This window comes from Numida meleagris, chromosome 10 (genome assembly GCF_002078875.1).
Source record: "Numida meleagris isolate 19003 breed g44 Domestic line chromosome 10, NumMel1.0, whole genome shotgun sequence".
Lineage (NCBI taxonomy): Eukaryota > Metazoa > Chordata > Aves > Galliformes > Numididae > Numida > Numida meleagris.
Window position 1 is genome coordinate 251,895 of NC_034418.1, and position 27,956 is coordinate 279,850.

The window sequence follows — 27,956 nt, forward strand, 5'->3', positions numbered from 1 at the left end:
TTAGCTCTTACCATTTTACTAGCAATTCTGAAGAAAATTCAGAATGAAGAGTATCAACAGATACCTTGTGTACCTGAAATGAGTAGGTAATAATTATCCAGTGAAAATACGCCCTGAAAATGTATCTCAGTGTAGGTGGATGACGTGAGGGCACGGTCTATGCAGGAGTCTAGCTGCAAGTACATTTTCAGTATTCTGAGAGAAGAGTGAAAACAGTTTTCCCACTTTTTCCAGTTCCATTTATTCCCTTTCACTGCTGTAATCGCTTTACTCTCCCTCCTGTTCTTATGACGGCTTTGAAATTTTAGTTAGATTTGTTTTCTAATTTCTTTTCTTCATTTGCGTCCATCTCCGTTAAAACACAGCAACAGAGCAGCTGCATGTTTCGTGTGACTGCATCTGCAGAGGAAATAAAAGACAGATCAGAATTGACACCCATCTCAACAGTAATTATGCAACATGTAACCAAGTAATGACAGTTAATTGTCAAGAATGCTGGCTCACTTCTGTTAAGGGAAGTACGAACCAGAAAAGAAAGCACAAGTATTTTCCACTCAGTATTTTTAAACAATATTTAAGGCTGTTCTGTTGATTTCATTATCTCTTGCCTAAGGTGTTTTTTTCTCTCAAGCACTCTGCCAAGTTACTTCAGTAAAATCTTTTTTCTCTGTAACTAAGAATGTAAAATTGGTAGAACAAAAAAGCAAAACAAAACAAAATGAAACACACAGGAACTTCAAATGGCACACAGTAGTGACAATATTATTGAGTATTTACATATTCACTAACTGCTGCAGCACCACATCCTCTCACATTCCAAGATTATGCTATAAATCTTCCTTCCCACATAACTCATTCTGGTTTTCTCAGTAATGATAACATGGCACTGCTGGAGAGAAATGTATCATTTAACTGCAGTAATTCAATTGAAGGAAAATTCAATCTGTGTCTGACATAAACAGCATCTTTAAACAACTGATTCAGTATAGCAAGACAGTTCATTTGCATTGCCAAGAACATCCAGCCCTTTTACACTAATCAGCCTTAATTAAGAAAAAAACTTTTCACATGATAGATTAGACCAGAGTGTTTAAAAACTGAGGACAAAATCTGCAGAAAATGGGTGATACTTTAAATACACAGTGAATAAAAATTGGATGTATAAGCAAACGTAAAATCAGTATCCCCCTTCACCAGGTCTGGCTGGGATGCAGATAACATTCTTCATAGCAGCTCATAAGGTGCTGTGCTTTAGATGCTTTAGATTTGTGGCTAAAACAGTGTCAGTAACACTGTTTTCTTGCTTTCCTTCTTCCTATCCTTTCCCCCAATCCTGCTGGGGAGATTAGGGAGCTCTGTGGGTGCTGAGCAGCCAGCTGGAGTCAATCCACCACAACTCTTTTCATCAATGGACTCAGATTCACCTACTACATTTTTCTCTTTCCTAACAACATCTACATCTGTGAAGAGACTTACCTAAAATCTTGTTGATAAACTGAGGTCTCCTTGATGCAGGTAAATAGACTCCCAAGAAATAGACTGGAATTCCAGATAAAGCAATGGCAATTCCGATCAGTGAATTTATGGTGTCACTATAGAGTGGCACAACCACGAGAAATACTGAGCATATGCAGAATATTATTGGGAAAGCCACACTGAGCTGGAGACAGAAGAAAGAGCAGAACGTGACTGAAATAATAGTTATCTACAATTGCATGTGTTCTGGTGACAATCATAGCCTCTTCTCTCTGAACCCCAGTTTGTGAAATTATTAGTTCTTCCTCTTGGACCTCATGGTTATTTAGAATTGTAAAAAAATAGTAGAACTCTTCAACAGAACTGCTGCTAAGAAGTGTAAGGCAAAATGCGGTATGGTAAGTCCTGTGTCCAAAGAAACTGTGCAGCAGAACGATATGTTTTTAAACAAAACCCTTCAATCTCAGGAAACAAGAAGGACTTTGTCATGAAGCATATAGACTTTAGGTAGGAGAAGGTGATAAGAGGATCAGATTCTAAACTGAAACACCAACAGTTAAATGTGGTCTACGGTGACAGAATTAACTTAAGCATTCCTAACTTGAGATTTCTAATCTAATGAAAACTATTCTGAGGAAAAAAAGGTTCCCTGGTATGTTGGCCTATTGAGACATTTTTCAGTTGACAGAGAGATGGGCTACTGACTGAAGTAACATCCAAAAAACAAAGAGTGTGCTATTACAATATTTGTTCTCATCTAGCTAACAAGCTAGGTTTCACAGGACAATATGGAAGATGTTTTGTGTCCTAATCAACTTGTAAGCTTTGGCAATAACAAGCGTGGTACACATTTCAGACAGTGCATTAAAGTTATGGAAAAAAGAGGGATTTTAAACAATTCTGTATTAAGTAAATTTTACCTTGAGAGGCCTGGCTCGATTTGGTTCCTTCCAACGTAGATATAATTGACCAGCAATAGACAGACCAACAAAAAACCAGTAACTGAAACTGAAGTAATTAATAAGCTTGAAGACATCTTGCACAGCCAGGTAAATCAGGGTCATAGCACACTGTCAGAAAAGAACAGCACTGAGATGAACAAGAGAAGTTTGAAACATACTCTTTAAGCTGCTTTTCCATTAAATTAACACCATCCTTCCCTCTGTGGTGTTCAGTATGATTTTATGCCTCCCTCAAAATCTGCAGTATCAGAAATCACCTTGATGACAGTCAATCTAAAGTTCTCCCTTGTGCTATCAACTAAACAATTATTTCTGAGTATTCCCACTGCTGAGATTTACTGATGCTTCCCATGGAGACGGGAGTACAAATACAATAATTTCTTACTCCTTATCAGTTTGTAATAACTCTTCAGTATCCATTAGAGGTTTTTATCAGTATATTAGGTTATACAGTAATTGACTTTTTACAATTGATAATATCTTCATCCTCAGTTTACTTTGCATACAGAAGTCACATTCTAATCTTATGAATTGTTTTAATCTGTATTTAGCTCAGAGTCAACAAGTCTGCTAACAGATCTTACGTAACAGTGGCCCAACAAAATAATCCAATCATATCCATTCAGTTTCAATTTTCTTTATTGTTAGGAGTATAGCAGGTTGGTTCTTTTCAGTTAAGGAAGTCTTTTGAGACTGTTACTGTGTTTTGAACTGAATTTCCTCTATTGTCTCATTCCAGCCTATGTAAAAATGTCTTCTTCTAAATAATTCCTATAGTCACATCTAGACTGTTGAAAAGAAAAGCAAAAATAACTTGCATTGAAGAGCAGTGCTGGCACAGGCGTGAACCTCTCTATATGGATCATAGACAACAGGTCAGGAAGGTGACCTTCTCGAGATCCTACAAAAAACAGCCTGAAAAAAAAAAAAAATAAAACAAATCACAAAGTAGATACTGAGGCCATAAGACAAGAAAGAACAAATTACAGAAAAAAAACTACCATTCAAAATATGTGTTTATACCACTAAATTTTCATACTTTAAACTGGAAAATGGACTCAACCCCTCCTGTAAAGATGTACTTTACAACAATCATTACAAGATATATAAGCTTTTAGAAACATACCATTAACAACCACTTTTTAGAAAACAATCCTCCAGACAAAATAAAAAATGTCCATAGTAACTGAAATAGAGCTCTGTTACTGTAAAAAAAATTCTAAAAGCTACTGTTGAAAACATTGCAGCTCATAGCAGAACAGTTTTCAACGGCAACCAGAAGAGATCACCAGATCTCTAAAATGAGCTCACTTAACTATACATTCATAAACCAATCGTGTCTGATTTTACTGTCAACTATAAATTGTTCTACGTGATCTCACCAGACCATGTTCATGTTTGCTCTACATACAGACACGGCGCATACCTTCAATGAAAGGGAAGGATGTTAAAATGCTTGAGAAAATCTATTTAAAACCAGTAGCTACACCTATAGTCAGTGCTCAGAAGAAAGATTCTATACTATATTCTAAGTTTTTGGACTGGAGGTTAATAGCAACAACTTTCAAAACTTTTTACTTGGAGAAAAAGATACTATGATTACAAAGTAAGTTCAACATGAATACATTTAAAAACCAGAACTTGCTGTAACAATTTTATCAAGTAAAGTGGACGATAATTCAATTCAAATAATTAGAAGACACAAGAACTCACCTCACAGACAATACTCATTTGACCTTTAATTGTATTCTGCACACAGCTAAGGAAGTTATGGGGAAGTAAGGCAGTGCCTGGGGTGTCACTACATACACCCACACTGTGGTTTACTTCATCTGTTATTATATTGTAGCTATGTGTTACAGGTTCTAGTACAAAAGTGCTTCTGCCGCTCTCATAACAGATGACTGCAATAGTAACATATAAGAATACCAATGAACATTTGTTAAACATGAAGAGATACCTCGATGATGCTAGAATTGAAGCATTAAGTCCACCGAAGCAAGAAAAGGCCACAGCAATTGGAATTGTCCAACTGAGGACACCAAACACCTCATCAGCAAACGTCTGATGGAAGAAAAAACAAACAACATGAAAATATCAGTAACAAAGCTTATGTAAAACAACGTCATCAAAGCTTTTGTTCCAAGCATATATGGAAAAATAATAACTTAGTAGGGACAATCCATAATGCAGCACAAAGCAGCACACAGCATTTCTCCTTATTTCCTGATTCTAAACAGGAACAGAATTCTTTACGCAAGCTCCTGGACTCACGTTTTCTGATCACAAAACAATTCTCACAGGAGACAGCAGTGTTCTTAGAATTTTCTCACCAATCCCAGTACATCTGATTACATCTAACATAATTTACGAACTTGGGTCTAACATATTGACTGGAGAGAGAATAAAGATACGATTACACATCCAAAAGAGGAGCGCCGTAACGCAGATAACAAAGACAGTCACTAGCACACACGCAGTTTGTGGATACTACTCTAGCAATGTATTTTCTTCTCTTGCTTTTCCAGTTTCCTAAGGGACTCGTTTTTGCCCTTCAGCTCTGCCATCAGGACCTCTGGGCACTTGTCTCACAACAAAGCAACTCATAGAGGAAGCAGTTTTTCAGACAGTCACTTGTTAGCGGCGCTAGGCAATCCCGCAGGCCAGCTGCGATGGGACCTCCCATAGCACAGAGCCGAAGCTAAGAAGCCAGAAGCCTCAAAATTTCACAGCAAGTAGTAAGAGCCACTGAACGCCAGTGGTCGGAGAAGCATAGTGCAAACAGGTAGTAATTTGCATCCTATCTTCTGATAGCTCATTACTTCCACGATTTCTTTTCCTGACGCAAACTAACAGTCACAGAAGTGAAAGGATCAGGTCTGCATTAGCACTAAACCAGTACAGAACAGCAATATATGTACTCACATGTAAGTGGTATTCAAAAAAACCACCACCACCCAAAGATTCTGCGGGTATTAGGACACACAGAGCAAATATTTTACGTCTCAGCAAGCAGCAGTCATTTACACATCTTATGAACCTCTCTCTACATCACTTCTTCAGCTCTCTTTGCTGTTTTCAAGATCATCAGACACAAGAAGCCTATAATCTAGTTCAGCTTTCTGTGCATCAGTCTTTCCTACCACAACTTTTTCCTTTGAATCGCTTTTTAATATCCTGATACCATCTCCCTCTTGGCCTCCCCTTTGAACTACTACTCTTCGTCACAATTTCTTTTTCATGAACTAGGAAGTCCAGTCAAAGTGAGTTAGTATTCAGAAACGGCCTTTGTTTGAAGAACACAAAGCTGGCTTTAACAGTGGTCAATTTCTGATTTAACTGTTCCAGGAACAAGATTAACAAAAGCAATGCATTATGATCTGATTTCGGGGTGGTTCGATAAAACCTACATTAAATTTCTTTGATTTTTTCTGTGCAACAAGTGATTGAGTTCCGAAACAAAACCCTGCATACAGCTTTAATCAAATGCAGAATAATTAACGGCCAAGCGTTGTTTTTATGTCAGTAAAAGTTTCCTGTTTTTTTCTGGGCTAACAAAGTGCTTTGCTCAGCACATCACCGAGGTTCAGAATCCAACCCTGCTTAGCTGCACACCACCATCCACATTAAACAGGAAAACGTATTCCATCCTTCTGTGTCATCTAGTTGAACCTCAGCGAAGACAGACAGGATTTCCTGCTGCTAAGGGACAGCACAAAAGCACATAATCACTTCAGTGAGAGCCTTCCAACAGGTTCAAAGGTAATTGTGTTAGTCAACCTGATTCTTACTGAAGCACCTCTCTTCCTGAGCTCACTTTTTTCATACACGTTTTTTGATGCTCAAAATGCAGCATCAACACAGGGGAGAAGAAAAACGCACGCACACGAACTCCCACAGAAGTTTTAAAAATTGTGTACCATGGATTGCCCATTTTCAGTCCACTGAAACCAAAAAAGCAAATCATTATTTACATTATAGTACAGTTACAGTTATTTACATTATAGTACAGAAAAGATTTTTGCTGTTCAAGATTAACTACAAGAACTCAGTGCTTCTCTCAGATCTTTATCTGATCTAAACGCAGCTCTGACAAAGCTCACCTCCCAAAGCAGAACACATTTTGTAATAACCCAGTGAAAGAATTACAACAACTTCTGCAGAACAGGTCAAGAAGGAGGACTAGATGAAAATTCTAACAGACAACTGTTACAAGGACGTTCAATCATTTTAAAGGATGATTTAAGCCGGGGCCGCCTCATTTCCAAAGCCAAACAGCAAGTGAAGTTAGATACCAAAACTTGTAACTGCCAGAAGATTTTTTTAAAATATGCAAGGTAAAATACAGAACTCACTCAACATGATGTTAAAGAATTACATTGTTTAGTAACGTTGCTTAAATGATAAGCATTTAGGTAAGTAACATTAACAGCTGCAGGTAAAAAAGAGAAGGAAAACATAAGGATGTAATCTTATGCTACAGGATGCAAATTAGCTGGAGAATCCTCTTCCCCAGATGGCAGGTTTGTGTTTGCTCTTCGTAAACATTTTCCAGTTCCTTTTGGAACATCTAGCACAGGGCCATTGTGGAACACCAGATGTAAAACTAACTCAAAGTCCATTTCCATCCTATCAGGAATACCCTATCCTTCTAAAATATGCCAATGTTATTTCACACATCTTGAAAAACAGAAATCAGTCCTACGAGCAGTAAAACCCAGAGAGTGTTAAGGCAAAGCTATGGTATCACTTCCACACATTATACACAGATGAAGATGTTACAGAGTCAGTGTATTCCAGATGCAGACTTGTGACTCTAAGATATGTAACAACTGCTGATCCACCTCAAAGCCTAAATCATTAATTTTCCTCGATCTGTACCAGTCAGCCCCTTTGAAAGAGAGAGTAACCTTGTCAGGGCCTTTACCCACACTATCATTTCTGATTTATTTTCTAAAGCTCTGATTGGGATTCTTGACAGAATGGAGGGTGGAGCATTAACAAAAAGAGCTTAACTTTATGAGGTAAGATAAGGCAAGAGAGTATTTCAATTCAGAATGATCTGTCAAGTTCAGCTTGGTCTGCCAAGTCGATCTGTCTGCTAAATGATCTTTCAGTAAAACCAAGTTGCTCAGCTGAAAGGTACCTGAAGTGTCATTGAACTTTCTAGATAGTACCTAGCTTAACATGGCAGGTATAGAGCCAAAGGTTTTGTGCAGGCGTTTTCTGACTTCATTTTCAACATTAAAAATATATTATTAAAAAAAAACAACAGCCAAGTTCTTACATTACTACTAATACTTAAATCTTACTTTTATCCTTCACTCACATACTAGTAAATCCTCCAACACTTCTACTTTGACAGATGCTAAGAAATGTCTTCACCAAGGCTATGCTATAGTGTTTCTCTTGCAGAAGGTGTTACTGAAAGCTAAGTAAAAGTGGCCACAATAAGCATTCAACCACGTGCATGTCAGACAGTTATTCTGCATGAGAAAGGAGGGCAGAGAAAAGTACAAAAAGCAGTCAAGTTATCAAGCACATATACCACGTGCAGTATACCAAGAGAAAATAAAAGGGGAGGGAGAAGAGTTAGTGGCTGCTTTCTGCTAAAACCATAACTTTACAACCTCCACAAACAAGCTAGGGCTGGGCTCTGAACTGAGCATCTGACCAATTCCACTTTAACTACCACTACTTCTGGGAGCAGTGAAGTGCATTTACAAAAACAAATGAGCTGGCAACAGGGGAAAGAATGGAGCATTTGTAGGGGTATGCGGAGGATGACAGAGGAGCCTACCTGGAGGCAGCTATAGCAGAAGCATTTAGTCCACCATAACAGGAGAAAGCCACCACTATGGGGATGGATTTCTTCTCAGGTTTCTTCTGAGAAAGTCTAAAGAGCAAGAAGGATTAAGAGATTAAATTGTCATCTCTGCTATAGTCTGTCAAGTCCTGTAGCCCAGACTTCCACTACAACTGCTTCTAATAGCTAGGAAACATAAAAGAGTTCAGTGGCTTTTATAACACTTGCAATTAAAGCTGATGTCTTTTTATGCCCTCCCATACATTGGACATGTAAGATATGCATATATACACACACAGTGTAGAAAGGCATGCACCTGGAATCACTTCCTCCATTCTGATTTTTTTCCCAAACCATCAATGGGGAAGAATAATGAAGGAAGAAGTCAGGTGCTCCCAGCCACACACGTCTCAGCTGAACTGCCCTCACTTCCTCACAACCGAAACGTTACGCATTACTCCCAGAAGAACTATTGAAAACTGAATTACAGCTTTGTTTAAAGATGTGAATGACTAATTTAACTACATTTTTTGTCCTGGCTCAGTTTGATCTCATGATCATCAGCTGGTACTCCGTGAATGGTTCTAAGAACACTTTTTATCCTTTGAAGTGTCCGAATAATAGTTCTGAATGAATGCTCTGAACTAAATGGAGCAGGAGTTATCCCACACAACGAGCTGCCACAACAAAACACAAGGGATGCCACATCACACCCAGCAATTCAGGCACACAAAACAATCAGAAAGACCCACATTTATTTTAGGAACCACAAGATGAGGACTGCTTCATCATACTTGGCTGCACGCAAAAAAGTGCACACAGAGGCACAGGAAAAACGTCAGACTGCACTGAGAGCACGCGGAGCTGCAAGCAGTGCTGGCAAGTCAGAAAACCAGCACTGATCAGATGGGTAAGTGCAAAGAGAATGTACTCTAACAGGAACCAGAAACTTATACAAAGCTACACTGAAAGATTATGAGGTATTTGGATTAGGAAGGCTTAAAAGGCATCTCCAGAGCCTCTTTAAATAGCTCATTTCAAGACCTTACTGCACATGCGAGTTTTTCCAGGCTCAGTTCTACGACATTCTTATCTATATAAACTTCATATATAGTGGTAAAGAGATTATGAGCAGTCTGGCTATTATTTAGGAAGTGCAATTAATTCTGTTTCGACTTTTCTCTTGAGGCAGACTATAAATACACCCCCACATTACAAGATTTGCCAGTCTGAACTACTGCCTGCTTTCTGTTTTCAGCTTCTCAGGCCTTTAAGAGGCTAATTCCTAAGGGAAACAAAAACCATGATTTATGGCAATCAGGAAGCTGCCCAAATAAAATAGCCACTGAGCACATCAAGTTTCTTACACTGTCATAGATCACATTTGTCAAGATACTGTATGACATCTGTTCAGTTCGACCAAGTTAGATTTATTGTCACACATTTTAAAGACAAGAGAGAAAGAGAACACCAAGCACAGCCAGAGAATCAAGGTGAAATAGAAAGGAATTGAAGAAAATTGTTCAGATCTCCTGTTACTCTTGTTTCATCTGCCATTCTGTTGGTTGAATTATTTAAACAGGCATAATTATCTCCTTGTATTATTGATAATTCTAATGAGCAGTTCCTCCATTATAAGGTAGAGAACATGCATTTCAACCAAAGGAACCTTAGTGGGAGGTGCAAGTGCAACCAAGCACGGTGGATGTGACACAGGCAGCTACAGACAAGCAGGTTTCCCTCTTCAGGAAAGAAGCCAGTGACTGGCCAAATGAAGTACGAGAAGTAACACACAGCGTCTAAAAGGAACTTGGCAATTTCTGGATGAACTCAGAAGAAAGTATGTTTCAAAATTTGTTCAACTATACACCACAGAAAATTAAAACAGCTAAGTCACACAGACTGTTACATTCCTGTTTCACTGGAGGAGGACATATGCCAAACCAAAGCAAGTCTGCTCTAGAATATGAGTATACCAGGTTAAATTGGACTGATCAGTGCTGGACTCACATGATAGAATTCAAAGACGTGTTTGAAGTGGTCATCTTTGTTCCAAATCTACAAGCAGAGCCGTACAGCCTCATGAAACATGACAGCCAGCTATGAAGGGCAATCAATTGCTTCCATCACGAAGCATTTTTAGCTTTTCTGACTTGAAGAAGTAAGCTGCCAAATATCACCCACTGCATGAATTCAATCAACCAGACAGGAAAAAAAAAAAAAGACATGACCACACAGAAGAAGCAGGTAACAAGCAATGCTCAAAAGCCATGTCAGCTAGTTCGCTCTTTCCTGTTAGAAGATGAGGTAGCCCAAAAAAGATCAAGCGACTGAGGAGCCAGCTGCCTTCTTCACAAACAAAAACTACAATGCCACTCTTAATTGCAAAAAATAATTGTGCAAGGATAAAGGAAGCTGAAATAAAATTTCTGCACTTTTTTCTGTGTGAAACAGAGGAACTGTTTCATACGCATAAAGCTTAACAGCAATGGTTGCAATGGTTTGCATACAGAAGTAAAACAGAAGTAAGAACTGAAAAACTGAAAGGAATCTTTGAGAAAGGAAGTGATTTTTACATGATCAGCAAATGGCTGAAAAGCATTTGCAGACTCCTAAGCTATCTGCTGCCACATTACTTCACATACTTCAACACAGAGAGCTTTAAGAAACTGAATTTCTTAGCTTTGACAGTGGAATTAAACCAGCAGCAAAGCTCATAATGAGCTAAAAGGAAGGCCATTATATCATTTAGTTTCATATCAATCCTTGGTAAGATCTCTTTCACCTCTCAGCCTTTAAGAAAAACAGTATGCAAGGTGATGTGCAAAGATGCACTATTGCTGGTATTCCTTTTACTTGGAACCTTTCCTCTCCTCATTTAGAAACTGGTGGCATGCTCCTTCTAGCTCAAAGCTGACTGAGACGAATAGGAGACAGCTACTCCTTCCCAAACAGACATAGGCAGAGACTAAATTAAACAGGTGCTTTACTACACAAAAGGTTCTGAAATGCAGCAACATTACTGACATTTTTCTTTAAAAATTCCTTATAGTAATTTTCATGTAACAACTACTTACAAGACAAAAAGGAAACTACAGCAGTCACATGCAGACTATGTGAGCAGACCACGAGTGCACTCGTGAAGAAACTCTCCCAGTTATTGCCCCTTGCTGCTTAATGGTTCACATTGTTCAGCAGTCTCAGAGCTAGGGGCAGCTTCCCCTTGAGGACAGGCTAAACCAGAAGACATATACCAAGAGCATACCTATTGCATTCATCTACTGCAATCTGAAACATTAGCAAGTATTACATAAAGTGTGTGTGTGTCAGATCACCAGTTCTACTCTACCTCGTTCCTTGCTGAGGTCCACATTAGTTGTTAATATATTAGCAGATCAAGCTTAAAGTTGGTGTCATAAAACTGGGCAATTGAATTTGCATCAGCAACAAGAAGGAATCATTAATGAGTCATGTGTTGAGTTCAGCTGAACTTTCACCTTTTCATTCTAAGAGGGATGTAAGTAATGGCACTCAGCAGAACGCTGCTTGCCAGCTGATGACATGTCTCAGCAGAAATGCCTTTAGACAGCTATGCCTTTAGTTAGTTAAAACTTTTAAGTGCAAGTATTTGGCGATCCTGAGATCTAGTGAAAAAGCACAGCCTTACATGTCTAAAGTCAATCATCCAATTAAGCTCCATTAAAACTAGCACAAAGCATAAATCCCCTAGAATCTCAAACATACTTTCATTCATATTCTAGTCTCCTAGTATCTCAGCAAGCAATTAGGTTCACTGAGGATTAAGTCACCACTCAGCCTTCCTTTTTTTTTATTTATCTTCCATTTTCACATGCATCCCTTAATAGAGAGGAAGACCTGATCAGTTCTGTGCACTGCAATTTCATGTAAAATTAGACTGTGTATATACGTATATGTACACACACACAAATGTGTATACACACAAATAAATATATACTCACTTTCGATCAAAAACCATGTCAAAAAGTACAGGAAGTATAGGTAAAATCATAAAGAATTAGCCTTGGGTTTCACATGCATATTAATGTCCAGGCATCCCTGATCCCTTCTTTACCTAGCTGCTCATTCCTGCTGCAGTGCAACCACGTGCTACGCACAGCCACAGAGACTGGACATGCCACAAGCTGAACCATTCCCCCAGCTTTCCCAAGGTGGATCAATCTTCCTGATCCCGTTCACCACGCGGCTGCGTGAACCCCCTGTGATGGCAATGGCCAGGAGCTGTGGAGTAGGCACAGCGGACTCTTGCTGGGTAGCCTGCTCTGGAGAGTTTCACTGCTGTCAAAGCAAAATATTTCCAAATCTTCTAGAAAAAATAATAGCGTATTGCTTTCCTGAAGTCATAATGGACAGTGGACTTTGTTTTGACTTTTAGTTTCATCTGGATTAATTAATTATAGAGAAGAATTAAAAATACCATTATGAGTCACCAAAAGACACTATGTATGGGAAACCACGGCCTACAACAGAAACATTCCTGGAGACCTTATTACCCCTTAGTACATGCTGACTCAAAATTAAATGTTTTCCATCCTTGTCTTCTTTTGTTTCATTCTGAAGTGTTTGATCAAGTCTCTAACAATGCATTTTGTGACAACTTGGCATTTCATTATTCAAGCTAAGAGGAGGCCAAGAATTAGAATTTATCTACTTTCAATGTTTTGAAATAAATGCCTGCATAATTACATTTGAAACAACAGGATACAACTCACATTTACCATAAACAATTCTGCAAGGTTACATCAAACACAAATACTTCCCAAGTTTTAAAGAGAGTCAAATAAGTGCTCTGCCTAACCTTCTGCCTAAATGCATTTAAACAAGAGTTTGCTGATTGGCCAAACCAGTTTTCAATCCCAGTAATCCTCTGTGGGAACCGAGTGTGTACTTCCTTCATTTTGATGTATTTAACTCTCTCTGCCCATTGTCCAGCTACTTAAAATTTAGAAGCTACATGGCAATATAAAGGGGAGGAAGGCTATTTCTTTTCCTCCAATGCAAATATCCAAAAAGGTGGTGAGATTCTGCCCCTCAAATCTAAAGGATACAGTAATCAGAAATACAGCTACAGGAAAAGGAAGCAAAACAAAACCCCTTCACTTTTGTATAATGACTAGCTTTGAGCATAAAACACGTTTAATCCAGCTTTCATTTTAAGAAGCTTTATACTTTAATTGGACTTGAACTTCTATCCATATACAAAAAAAACAACACATTTTAAAATATTAAAAGTTGTTGTAATTAACGCAACCTTGGGAAGATAGGGATTCAAGTTATTGAAAAGGAGATGCAAAGCTAAACTTTGTCATAGCTAAGCTGCAACACATTCCTCTACAGATATGCACCACACCAGTGAATACCCAAACAGAATGTTGAGCTTTTTAAATACGGCAGCATGAAGGAACAGAAAAGACCATTATGTACTAATGAGTCTAATTTACAATCAGCTCAAAACGCACAAGTCTAGTTAGCTTCTATGCAAAACACATTAACGAGTTGTATCTGAGCTTATTTTATTAAGTCTGCTCATATATTATTATTGCATGACTTCATTAACTATTTTTCATTTTAAGATCAAATTTTTCACAGCGAGTCTTCATATCTCTCTGTATTTGCTGAAGTATTACAACTGGTGCGTGGAGAGTAAGGACTTCTTTTCCTGTTTTGCTCCTCTTTGAGAAACACGTGAAACACATCCCTAAAAAGTGAAGGGTGAGCAACGTAGCAGAGTGCTACATGGCCAACTTACCACTGCCACTGCATCGCTAGAAAGAACAGCTTGAACATCCAGCACTGTATAGTAAGCTACATTGGTCATAATGTAGATGACAGTCACAATTGGCATAGACACGGCAATAGCCAGAGGCAAGTTCCTGTAAGACAAGGAAAAAAATAAAACCTGCAACCTGAGGAAGAAATCAGTAACACAATTATCTCACTGATATGCATCCTTCACCTTAGAGATGAAAGGTATGAAGATAAAATAAAGATTTCAAAATAGGTATGTCTGGAAGACTTTGGTTTCTTCCAAAAGTGGAAATTCTAATACAGAACACTAGCAGAATTAGACATGTATTGTAATAAGTCTCAACATAAATTATGTTGAAAGGAAGATTCTACGCAGCTGTTCTTCAATACCCTAACCTTAGGGTTTCCAGATCAGTGCTAATAGCCTTCAAATCCACGTGCCTTACATTATTTCCTACCAGCCATGTTAAGCACCACAAATAGAATCCAAAGGGATGGAGCTCTGAGCCACTGCATTCATTCTCCCTGGAGAATGCTGCAGTTCTAGCACTGGTGCATGGAGATCCACTACATCAAAGCAAAAGCCTTCATCTCATCTGCACTCATCACAGCACAGAACAAATTAATCAGACCATTTAATATTGGTGATTATGGACGTGGTTTAGTGGTAGACTTGCAGCGTGAGGTGCATGGTTGGACTTGAAACCAGATATATGCTGCACTTCTTTCAGCTTTCCTCTCCCAGTCACTCACTTTAAAAATCAAACACAGAACGTTGACACAGATGAACATCTGACATGAACGAAACAACAACAAAAACAGACAAAGAAAAGGAACCACAAAACCCCACAAAACAAAGAATGAAACACATTTCGGAAGAGTCTTCAATGTCAAGGTACTGCAGAAAGCTCAAATTTGAATTTTATCAGCTTCAGTTGTTACCAAGAATGAAAGGTGTGTAAGGCACTAATGCCTGCAAATAACAAACATACCAAAAGAAGTTTTCATCAACCATGTATCCTGCAAGACATCTTTTTCCCCAAATAATACATCTAACACAAATGTTACCCAACTGTCAACACAGAACAATACATTAATTCTGAGAAGATGGGAAAGCACAGCACTCAGAATGAGATGTCTTTCTGCAGGAGCAAAAACTACAAACATTTTACATGCAAACGTAACATATACATCTGTTTTAAGTATGTATAGCAAGTCTTTGCAAGACAGTTTGAAGAAATACTATCATTGACCTGAAATTCAGTCTGACTAAAAATGGTTATTTTTAGAGTTAAAAATAATTAACTGCTATTTTTTAATACACAATTCTACAGTTAAAGAAATGCACAGCACAGAACTCCAGGGTAACAGAAAGAATTGCACAAGTCCACTCTGTTGGGAGAATTGAAAAAAAAAAACAACAAAAACTCTTAAGTTCTTTATCTTCCTGCTATAGCAATCTGAGCTGTTGCTTATAATAGGAAGCAAAAAAAAAAAAAAAATCAAATGACATTCTATTTTTAACATAAAGGTGTCTGCTTACAGACCCATGACTGAACAAGACTAGTGTAGTCAGTCACACTGTTACACCATAAATTCATGTAAAAGATAACATTCTTCAATATTAAATTAGAATGATCACACAGAAAACAGCCCAGGCTTATGTAACTGCTACACTGCAATACTAACTCCTTTTGCAACCAATAGTATGTGCTGGCTTGAACTAAAACCTTACCAAGCATTGAACAGAGCATCCTGCAATCATCTAGACTTACTACTTCTCACAACTTTAATTAAAGCTAATAATTCTTAGCTGATGATTACACATGGCCTTATCATCAGGGTAAGGAGAACTTTTTATTCATCTCTGCATAAGTTTAGAACTCATTAGCGAAAACAAATACAAAGTGAACAACTGGGAAGTACCCAGGTCCTAGAAAGCTCCAATCTCTCACCTTTCTGGGTTTTTGATCTCTTCGGTCACAAAATTGAGTGTATCCCAACCAGAGTAGGAGAACAAGGCAGAGTAGAGCGCGAGGGAAATGTCTCCAATATCAACAGAGGATCCCTCAAAAGAGTTCTGAAAGTGCGATGAATATCCTGCATACAGAGAAGACACAACGAGGTGCAGGACAATCAAATACATCAAGTAATTTCCTTCAGTTTGGCACACAGACACAAAACTCAGGAACCATAATTCCCTCAAAGCTGCCCACTGAACTCTTCTTCCATTTCCACTCTGTGCTTCAGCCATGAGACAAAGCAGAGCACTTGAAGTACTAAAAGCCATGCTCTTGGATGATACTACTACTATGACTACACAGTTCTGTGCACACAATGGCACAAAAGGTTCAGAAGCATTAAATTCAGACTGAGCTACAGACAAGGAGCAGTGACCATACTCAGGCTAAACATATTCTTTTAATAACACTCAGAAAATAATTCACTCTCTCCTGCTACAACCTTATAAATTTTCAATCATTTAGCCTATACATAAAACAAAGACTACGGTTGTTTTTAGATAACAGTGCAATATATAAAAGCAGATATCTAAGTTTTATCTATTAATAACAGCAAACAGAACAATAATGAGAATATAAAGTATTGGTGAGAAAAAAATTTCCCAAGCTAAGAGGGAAAAAGCGGTTTTTTTTTGTTTTTTTTTTGCACCAGCACTTGTGAGAATGTGTGTTAGTTATCTTCTGACTTGCAACAAGTCAAAATATGCTCATTGTGGCAGTTTTATATATTCAAAGTGCTTTACACATACAGACCAGTGACTCGTTACGCCATTCCATAATGTGCCCTGCACTATGCATTCCAAAGTGTTTAGACTTCATCAGAACTGGACAGGGAAGTATTTGAGGCTTCTCGCCTATCCTTGCACCTCTTTCCTGTGTTTATCCTACACACAGATCACTATTCCCTGGGCACAAACATAGGCAGAGTAACTGCTGAGTTAGAGAAATGAGCCGATGAGGAGAAGTTAGCATGGAACAAGCCTAGTATCTGCCAAACAGACATGCTAAGGACCTAGCACTCCAGCAGGAGCTCACCTATGCTATTCGCGCTCCATTCACAGTAGTTACTTTCAACAATAACCGCTTGGAGCAAAGGACACAAATTGCCAGACTGCCAGGAAAAGGCAATTGTGGCAGCTTTGAGAGCAGGGTAATTTTATTTATTCTAAGTTAGGGCTATTCTACGTCTAAGTTAGCATAGCAATAAATCCTCCTCAAGAGAAAGGGTAAGAACAAAACTTGGTTCAGAATTTTCTCCTTGAACTTGAAGGCACATGCCCAACACAGACAAGACACACACAAAATCCCCAAAGGCATCGACTTTCTCACTTCCAACAGCTGTAACAGAACTCAGGATTTGAGCACGAAAACAACAACAACAAGCTTCTGTCACATAGATCTGGTTACAGGTTCTTACACATCTATCTATCTTCAGGTTCAGTCACCTTCCAACCCGCACAAAGTTAAGTCTGTGAAAACAACGCTCAGTTGACCTCAGTGCAAAGTAAGATGTTCTTTCACAGGAATTTACAGCTTTCTTCACTCCTACTGTATTTTGCTAGCTCTGTATTTTGCTGTTTTCCTTTACGATTCCACACAACAGGCAGTAAATGGCACAAAACGGCTGAGCAATCAGTTACCTTCTTTCACCCAGCTCAAAGTCAACGGAGATAGGACAGCTTATCATGATATAATAGTGCTTTAAGATTATAAGCTTACCCTGGCATATTTTAACAATTCCAGTTACGATGATGGCAATAAGAGCAGCAACTTTGGCATAAGTGAATATATCCTGCACCCGTGTTCCCCATTTTACATAGGCACAATTTACAAATGTTAGAAGACCTAGAGGTGGGGAGGTAAGGAGGGAGGAGAGAAGAAAAAAATAAAATTAAAAAGCAATTTGAACGCTATTCAATTTAATTCATTTTTCAAAAGCAATCCTAATAAGCACTCACCTGTTATACTACTACTTAGATTAAACTAAGCAGAGTACCAGTACATAGGCACTGAAAACACACTGGTTGAAAACAAACAGAAAAAAAACAGAGGAAACATATGTTCTAAAGGTTTGTAAAACACACTGTTTCAAAAGGGGGAAGGAAAGACCTTCCCCACATTGGTGGCTCTCTAATAACAAGACCCATTTCCTAGCTACCCCTCATCAGATGCATTCTGCAGCAATTTTCAAGCTAGAGAACCACTGCATGAAATTATTAACTTAAATTTATCGATATTGTTCTGATAAATGAAAGATTATCCAAAAATTCCTTTAAGTAAACATTTAAAATAGAGCTTTAAAAGGTTTTCCCTCCTTCCTTGTTAAGTCTGAGGATCAGTTCAACATCCACAAACTATTTTAAATGAACATGGTCACAGGCAATTCATTGCTCTTTTCCAGTTGTGTTACACTGAATTAACAACTGAGACTAGAACAGATCAAAGGACATGGTCTGTAACTAATGCAATATTACGTCAGGGGATTGAAACGACGTGATATCTAAGGTCCTTTCCAACACAAACTATTCTATGATTCTGTATTTTTAAGAACTGGTGGCAAGAAATGCAGAAAGTATATTCTTCCCTCTACCACAAAATAAATCAGTGTCAGACCTATTTCACAAGACTGAAACGGAATTGAAGTTCCAGACTTCACAAATATTTTACCAACAGTTGCTGACTAAACTGACTCATACGATCAACTTCCCAAAAACATGCTTTGCAAGCTACTGTTGAAATACATTGTTTTCATGGCTCTCAACACTTTGCTTTTTCCTCAGGCAGAGAGCCAGACAACCTCTGCCTCAACTCCAATGTCGAATACTTCATAGGATTCAGTATCTTCAGTGTCCTTTATTCAATAAAATACTAAGTCAGTGAACATCTTTCTCATCCAGATTATCATATTTTTTATTCCAACCCTTATGTATTTCCCTCCAATTCTCAGCGCTTCCACTAGCTAGCAAACGTGGTTATATTCCCCTGCAGTTTTTATCTCCGTAGAACTTTCTTGTACCATGTGCTTTTAACATGTGCATACTTAAAAATTTAACTTGATAAAGAAGTAAGGTGGCAGCAAATCAAAATTAGAGATGTGATAAATTATTTCCTTTCCCATAATCCAAGAATAATATGCTCCTATTAAGATATAAATGCAATAAGCACAGTTACCAAACAGAAGAGTAACCATTTAAAAGATAACAAAAGCAAGGTAATGATCTCATCGCTGGTGCGGGTACAGCAGAACAGCTGAACCAGGCTTTGCCAGAGGGGAAAAATAGTTGTGTCAAATTTCAGAAGGCAGCGCTGCCAGCCAGCAAAGAACCCTCAGGAAAAAAAACAACTCTGCTTGGTCTCTGCTCTTCAGAATTAACGACCAGTATTACTCTCAGAGTATTTCCTCACAGGGTGTACTTCAGCACTCAGATATTGAAGCAATTTTAAGTGGGGAGCAATTGTTATTAGCTCTTATTTTGAGTTGCTACTCTGTCTCTGGTATCTTTAAAAGAGATAAACAAAAGAAAACAATGAAGAATCTGAAGAAGTCATGTCCTTTCTTTTACTAACATTATTCTATCATGTTCTCTTCAACTTAACATCATTTAGCTACGTAAGGTTGCTGAGAACTGCCACGTTTACTTCTGCAGCACCAGATGCCAATCTGATTTCAATACAAATGTTGTACAGCAGTGCTGTACAACTCTCAGACAGACCTCACCGAAGTACTGCTACTACTACAGTTCAAACAAACAAAACAACAACATGGCAAGTGTACCTGTTCTCACATACAATCTATACCTAACCAGTGTTTAGACTTCCAAGGCCAGCAGCTTCATTAATAAAGCATTAACCTTATCCACAGGTAAGGACTGACACAACTTCAGCCCTGCCAGGGAGCAGCGTAGGCTTCAACATGAAGCTGGAGAGCAGGGGTGAGTGTCAGCACTGAGGCCTGGAACAAGGCAGGACAAGCATTTAAACCAGAACATGGACTGTTATAAGTCTTTCATCTTGTTGTCATGTCTTCACTTCAGAAGAAGGGGGGGGCAAAAAATAAAAAAATTAAAAAAAAAAAAGTGCTAGATTTCCTCTCTTAGCAACAAATCTGTGCCAGGATACCTTGGGACAACATCTGTTTAAGGAAGGTAGACATGACATTACAGGTCCTTCATTCCTGCCCTGAAGCCGTCACAACAAAATAAAGTCATCCATCTGGGGGTGGGGAGGGAGGGGAACACAGCTGAGTAAGCTGACAGATATTTTTGGAGAAAGTATGTGACTATTCTTCCCATTCGCTGTGTCCCTTGGCCCACATTAGTCCTTTCCCAGCAATAACAAATTAACTCCCCAAAAATGGAGAAGGGAGTTTTTACAGCTAATTACAGAGGTCAACTATTAGAAGCACACACTCTGCTGTGCCCGTTCCCTCCCCCCAGTCCTACACAGACAACACCACAAGGAACATCACAGCTATTTCAACAGGCTCCCTGTTGCCTCAGAAAGGAACCAACTAGGAACAGCACATCTCCTTCCCGCAGCATGCTGCTGGCAGTAAGAAGCTCGAGATGCCTATCAGCTGTATGATAAGAACATCAGGTTGACAGGGAGGGCAGGCTCCACAGCATGCAGCGAGACTGTACGGTATGAAACCAAGGGCTGCCATGCAGACTTTCTGAAAGATTTTTTTTTTTTCCACTGTGTACTAGAAATGAAGAACATGTATGTAGAATAAGCACTTAATAGGAAATACCTAAAATTAAGACACACATAGTACAATCAGTTCCATTCTTTTCATGCAGCAAAACAGTCCTGATTTGAAGCACATGTTGTTGTTGACTAATCTGTATTGACTAATCAAGCTAGCTATGTGATTACAAACATTTCAGTGTTCTATCTGCACACAAGATTTCCTGACTTCAAAACAGCTTTACAACAGGTACAACTTCTTTTGATGCTACTGTTAATTACAAGCATAAAGAATCTTGAATGAATGATCACCACCAGGGTTTGGAACTAGATCATCTTTAACGTCCCTCCCAACCCAAGCCATTCTGTGATTCTCTGAACTCCTGAAGATCTACCAGAGCAATTACCTAAGCATGTCCACACTGAGAAGTTATCGAAAAATAAATTACAGCAGAATTCACAGCATAAGAACAACTCGTAGATCACACCAAGAGTATCTTGTGGTTTAATATATCTCTCTGAGGAAAAAGAAACTTTTTTTTTTCCATTTTTCTCATGTAAGTCAACTTGGAAGAGTTAAACATTGTTCTGCTTCTGAATAAGAACATGACAATTGGCAGAATAATACTTCTAAGTTGTTCATATGTTGGAAAATATTGTTTTTTCCTAATGTAACTCAAATCATTTCAGTACGCAACAACCCTGGGATTCAGTAAGATTTGTTTAAATAAAGCTTAACCGCAAATAAAAATATTACCGTGGTAGAAATACTTACACTCACAAGCAGCTGCTATGAGACGACAGGCAATATATGGAGGATCACAAGATGGGAAGAAAGGTTGAACTATGTAGTTAGCAAAGGTGATCGCAATAACCGCCTGACTAGTTGGCTCAACAATTAGAAGCGAGGTCCACAAACGAATAAAAGCAATGAAGCTCCCAAAAGACTCCAAGATGTATGCGTAACTGGCTCCTGATTTTGTAATAGTGGTTCCAAGTTCAGCATAGCAGAGAGCTCCAAAGACTGAAAAAATCCCTCCAATTGCCCAAATTACTAGAGACAATCCATACGATTTGCTGTAGATGAGAACTCCTTTGGGTGAGACAAAGATACCTGAACCGATCATGTTGCCTACTATCAGGCTTATCCCGTTTAGCAAAGATATTTCTTTCTTGAGTTGCATGGTGTTTTGGTTTCCATCCTGTATTTCCGAGTGGTCGTTTGGATCTGTCTTGTCTGATTTACTGACGGGGCTGTATTCAGCCAGTGAGCTATGAGACTTAGCACAGTCTGTCCTTTCTCCCATAGTGGAATGGCTGTGAATTCTCCAGGACTCCGAACTGCAATCTAGAATAGAAGAGACAGCTGATATCATGATAAAAATGTTTATCCTGTAACATTCTTGCCAAGTCTCCTTTCCAACTTTTCACCTTATGTGAAATAACCTTTTACTACTTCTTATGTGTCATTACACAAAGGGAATTCCGTGTATAGTTAAAGCAAACAAACAAAAAAAAAAAAACCCAACATACACACAGCAAGACACAAGTGCCAGCATAACTTAAATAGAGAAAGGAATTTCTACCTTTAGGGGGAAAAAAAAAAGTAGGAAGGACAGAATTGAGGAACTGCACAGTTGAAAAAGAGCAGCTAGAGCCAAAATGAGGAAACATAAATAAATGAAAGCATTCTGGGACCAAGCTGGAAGTATGAAGCATGAATATAGATTTATTGCAGTACTAAAAAATTCATCCTGTGACAATACTTACACAGGTAAGTTGTAAGTAATCTAACAGCAGCACGCTTGATCAACACAATGTAGGCTCTTACCAGGGGCAACATGAAGAGACACTTACTCCAGAATTCCCTTCATCTAATTGCTGATTTATATTGCATAATGGTTTGCCTTCCCCCCCAAACCTTCTCCAATAAACTCTGTTCCCAGCTCCCACCGCCCCATTTTTTGGCATTATCTAAGAGTGCAGCGCGCCCACAAAAAAACAAAGTACATCCAATCCAAATTTCTCCACTAGTAACCGTATTTAACAGTACCTAAGAACACAGAAATCAAACAAACATTTTCCTTTGCTTCAGAATTGACTATCTGGAAAAGAAGCACCTTCTTCTCAGCGCTCCAGGAAGTTCTCTCATGCCTCCTGAAAGCAAGGTACTGCTAATCACATTTTCAGTAAAAGAACAAGCTGATAATTAGCAGCGATTCTGAGCAAGCCACATTCTATTGAAGACCAACTAAGAAATCTAGCCATGGAGAAGTGTTGAATGGAAACCAACCAAAATTGCAAATGTACCTTAGATTACTGGGATATCAACTGCATAAAGAATAGGCCCTAAATAATTACTAGCATGCACTACCTGCCCCTCATTAAACCTTCAGCACATGCTTCAGCCCTTTACTATAGAACAGTACACAACCAGACAAACTACATAGATATCTATGCACGTAGTAGCAAACAAATACACATGGTTTTGCTCATCCAGTTAGAGCATGTTTTCTGGAGGGAAAATGTAGTAACCAAACTTTTCCTTTATTACCCAGACAACATCTGTATACTGCAAAACAGGAAATTTGGCTTGCTATCACTTAACTTCAATAGTTTTAAAGATACGAAAAGGATAAAGACTATTTTCAACCAATTAAAAAGTAACTTCTACTGAAATGGAGTAGAAATCATTTACTGAAATATCATTTTTCTTCAACTAGCGTGAATGTTCAAGCTTCCTTTACATCGAAATAGAGATTTTGTTCTTTGAAGTAATGAAAAATGAGATCCTCAATCTGTTCAGCTGAATGCCTTCTCATTTATTTTCTTCCTTCGCTAAAGAAACACTCTAAAGATGCTTCATTACTAAATACACATTTTATCAGTTTACACAAGTCAACATCTTATCTAGTGTCATCATATGCCATCAGATTTCATGCTTTCAATTAGACCAAAACTTTTTAACTGTCCAGAAACTCTGCTCTTTCAGAACTTAAAAGCCGGACTGCTACAGTGAGGCATCTCCAACAGAATTAAACTAATTAGAAGAGAGGAATCCACACCATTTCCACATGAGTGTGCTGATATGTGCAAACTGCAACGAAAACTTTAAGCAAGTTCAGCTCACCAGTCGTTATCGGTCCTCCTTGTTATTTACTCTGTACCCAGTCACTCTGTCTAAATATGCACCTATCTTCCACTGCTCCCACCAAATACATTTGCAACCACAGACTGATTGATTTTCTGTTATTGGTGTAGTAGAGCTAAGTCTTCATAAGGCCTGCAAGCTTGTAAGATTATTTTGTTTGCTTTGAAAGAGAAGGTTCAGTTATAATTGCATAGTGCAAAAATCATAATAACCAAATACAAATACGATTCAGTCATCAGAAAGCGTAAATGTGTAAAACAGAAGGACAAGCAACCAAAGCAGGCATCTTCATGACTAATTTGACAAACACCTGTCACCAGCAAAAATAGCACTTAACCTGAAATTGAAATTTAACTTGACATTTCTGCTTTGACTCAGACAGGACACTGGCTGCAAACATATTCCAGAAGGCAAATCACTCTGGAGAAATCCTAGCGGGGAAAATAAGAGTACTGTAGCATTACTACGGCATCCGACTGCCATTTGGAAAATCTGCCACATGCAACTACACTGCTTTGTGATTTGCTACACCATGTGCCCTCATCACCACTCCCATGTCTTCCTGGAACACCTTTTAAAGCACAGCTCTTTCAGAAACATAAGCATGACTTGGAGTAATCAGGCACTCTGATGATTTGATTCACATCAATTAAATCATTCCAATTAAATCAAACTTGATTCTTTCACACATAGGCAAGCTCTACAATGAGACAATGTCATTTACCTCATGGTCCAAAGTCCAGAGGTAAATTTAATTACTTGTAAGTACAGACCCTATCACTGTTCAAATGCCTCCATCTCAATTAGCAGCACGTGACTGCTGTTCTACACAACTTTGTGACCGATGACCTTGACTGTTTCTCGCCCTACTCTGCACTACCTGAGAAAGAACAACCACAACATCCTCCCAAGCTTGCTCACTTTCCCCTCAATACTCTTTCAGACTCTCCGAGTCTGCTTTTGTTATTCATAGCTTCTAAGGCGTGCTCAACAGCTCCCTCAAGCTCACTCATTTGGTTCTCTTCGCTAACCTTTTGTTTGTTTTACACCCTCAAAGCCTTCAGGGCAGGAATTGCTCGTCACCGAGTCTGGCGTTTTATTACACTACCCCTAGGTCAGAACCAAAACTACTGGCAGGTTTGGGGTGTTTCTTTGGTCTACAAACTTCACTTAACCGGAACTAAACCCAGTAGCTTCAACCAACTGAATGCATATGTATATATGTGTGTATATATATATACACACACACACACATATATACACATACGTACATGTATAAACATACACACACCCCCAAAAAAAGAAAGAGAGACAAGCAGGAAGGAAATTGATGTCAAAGTTAGAAAATTTAAGAACAAAAAACATATTAGAATCCATGACTCTGGCACAAGGCCATTGTTGTTGTGCAAGCAGAATATATACTTGGAAGAGAACAACCAGGGAGAAACAGCACAGTATCTTCTAACACACAACAATTCTGCACTATTCCAGCTACACATAGAACTCTAACGCTGCCAAAGCCCTGCCATAGGACTACTAAGGCTAATGCAGGCTTATGGCATCACACAAGCTAATACGTGTATTTCTACACCACTCACCCTTGTGCAATACAAAGTCTTAACCTCTTGTTTTTGCTGATGGTTGCAGCTGTGAGGAATCTTTTTGCTGATACGCACAGGATTTTTACTGGAGTAACATAGAAAGCTTCAACAGGAAACCCGGACATAATGATTTGAAATTCAGATCACTTCAGAAGTACATATTCTGATAAGGCCTATCACATACCGGCCACGTTCCAAAGGAACTACCGAAGGTTAACGTGCCTTTAACCAAATACTAGCACTGAAATACGGCATGACCTTCCTTCAAGAACATGGATAGAGGAAGACTCCTTTCTCCCATTCAGCAGGACAGCAGCTGTCCAGCTGGGAGGGAATCTTTCAGCCCACATCCAATCCAAATGCTCACGTACAACACCTGCTCACTAGGAGAGACGACCAGTATACCTGCCTCTGTCTTCTGCAGTTGTCTTGACTATGTGAACTAACCCTCACTGTAACATAACTTTATAGAAATACTCCATCTGCATATCCTAGCTGTAAAATCCCCGTTGAGAAATTTAACAGTTGGTCCTGTGGGTAAGAGTCAAGACTGCCCTACACCAGCAAACAGCATAAATGCCTTCAGGGAGTTAAGCACCAACAGAGCAAAGGTTGTATGTCCCAGAAATGCCTATTCCTTGCAATGTATGTATTTAGGCACCTCACAGTCTGAGTATTTATGTGGGAAAGGCTTAGTCTGTCTAGAATGGTTCTTATTGCTTTTGTGAGAGAAAAATCCTGTCCAGGCTACACACAGCCAGCAGACAGGAAGGCCTTGTGACAAAAGTAACCCTCAATGTAAAGATTTAACCTGTTCAGCCAAGTCTTGCGAGCTCCCATAGGTGAACACAGAATCACAGAGTCACTAAGGTTGGAAAAGCCCACTAAGATCCTCAAGCCCAACCCCAACCCATCCCCACCACTTCCACCAACCACGTCCCTCAGCGTCACATCTCCGCCTCATTCTTCACGTCGTATAAACCAACACAAAGCTTAGATCAAATAAATGAGCTTCTAGTATCCGTTTTCAAGAAGGGGCAAGGTGTGTTTATCAAGCATATTGAGTCCTTTCTAGGTATACACTCAGTGGTGTATCAGTAAATACGTACCTGTGTGAAGCTGTTCAGCAGTGCCACCCACGTCCTCAGACAAACCCTGAAAACGGCTGTGAACATGACATGAGAGAAAATCAGCCCGCTCACAAGCGACTTATCAAATTTTGCTGAAGTACCCAAGCTACACAAATCTAACTCAGGGGCGGATTGCAAACCCAGCCCCCTTAAAGCTGTGCGAGCTTTAGGCTACGAGTGGAAAACAACGCGTCACCGTACCACTATGCCTCCACATTGCTCACACTTCCCATTTATTCCCCTGGAAATTCAAAGCAACTCCCTAGTTCCCGGCAGACCGCCCTCAGCCAGCAGCCGGGTCGGGAGGGCGGCAGCTGCCACGAGGGGATGTCTGCACAAACACAGCAGCACCCCCAGCAGAGAGGCCACGGGACTCACAGTAACGCCGCTGTGTAAGCTAACACACCTCAGTCGCAGCGCGGCCATGGCTCCATGCGCTGTCACATCCTGCGCCCGAGCACCGCGCCGCCCGCCCGCAAACACCGCGCGTTGTGAGGGAGCTGCCCGGGGGCGCGGGGAGAGCGCTGCTGCGGCCGCTCCTCTCCCTGAGGAGCCGAACTCGGAGCCGCTTCGCGCGCTCCGGATGCCCGGCGGCCGCCGCGCGCCTCGGGGCTGAGGCGCCTCATGGCAGAGGCGGGGGTCGGGCGGGCCGAGCGCAGCCCCTCAGCGCCAAACCCGCACCTGCAGCGGCCCCGGCTGCTACGGAGAGGGCCCCACCCCGCTGCTCGCCGCCCGGCCGGCCCCGCACGGCGGCTCCGGGCAGCTGTACCGGCGCGGCTGCCCGCGTTACCTCCGTTCCTGCCGGCTCCGTGCTCCGGGGATGCTCAGTCCTTACCGCATACACACGATGGCGGCCGCCCCGCCTCGCAGCCCCGCGCCCGTCACGGTCCGCCCCTCCCCTCAGCAGGAAACCGCCGCGGGGCCCGAGCTCGCGCCAGGCCCCGCCGGGTTACCTCAGCCCGCCACGCCCCAGCTCCAAATGGGGCCGGGACCCATCGTTCCCTCAGGCGCAAGATGGAGCTGGGCGCTGTAACGGCGAAGGGCCGTTCCCGCCCGCAGCCCCTGCGGGGACATGGCGCCTCTGCCCGGGCAGCTGCCTCAGCGCGGGGCCAGCGCGCTCTGCCCCCTCCTCACCTCCTCGTCCTGCTTCCAGCTGCTCCCTCACGGGCACGGAGGTCAGGGCCCCAGACAGCGGGGATCGGGCTTTGTCTCTCCAGCTATTATCTGCAGCCCCAACAGGTGAGCCAGAGGGAGGATCCGTTGATAGGATATACCGGGATAAAAGCTTTACAGCCAAATAAAAATTACAAGGCTGTAGAAGGACTGGGAAAGGCAA

The 27,956-nt window shown here is 40.2% G+C and overlaps 1 protein-coding gene across 8 annotated transcripts; it reads right to left on the reverse strand.

Moving 5' to 3' along the window:
* On the reverse strand, window positions 1-27,888 carry SLC7A6 (solute carrier family 7 member 6). Of its 8 annotated transcripts, none has more exons than XM_021408520.1 (11): window positions 27,755-27,888; window positions 26,600-26,655; window positions 21,514-22,086; window positions 17,772-17,897; window positions 15,987-16,131; window positions 14,033-14,156; window positions 4,399-4,502; window positions 3,257-3,353; window positions 2,397-2,546; window positions 1,477-1,660; window positions 1-399 (listed from the first exon to the last, which is right to left on the reverse strand). In XM_021408520.1, the coding sequence occupies exons 3-11, from the start codon at window positions 22,043-22,045 to the stop codon at window positions 305-307; spliced, it is 1,557 nt and encodes a 518-aa protein (XP_021264195.1). In that variant the 5' UTR covers window positions 22,046-22,086; window positions 26,600-26,655; window positions 27,755-27,888; the 3' UTR covers window positions 1-304. The 8 variants fall into 8 exon arrangements, with proteins under 8 accessions (XP_021264195.1, XP_021264196.1, XP_021264194.1 ...); XM_021408521.1 differs by having other exon boundaries at window positions 21,514-22,104; XM_021408519.1 differs by lacking the exon at window positions 27,755-27,888 and adding an exon at window positions 27,411-27,548.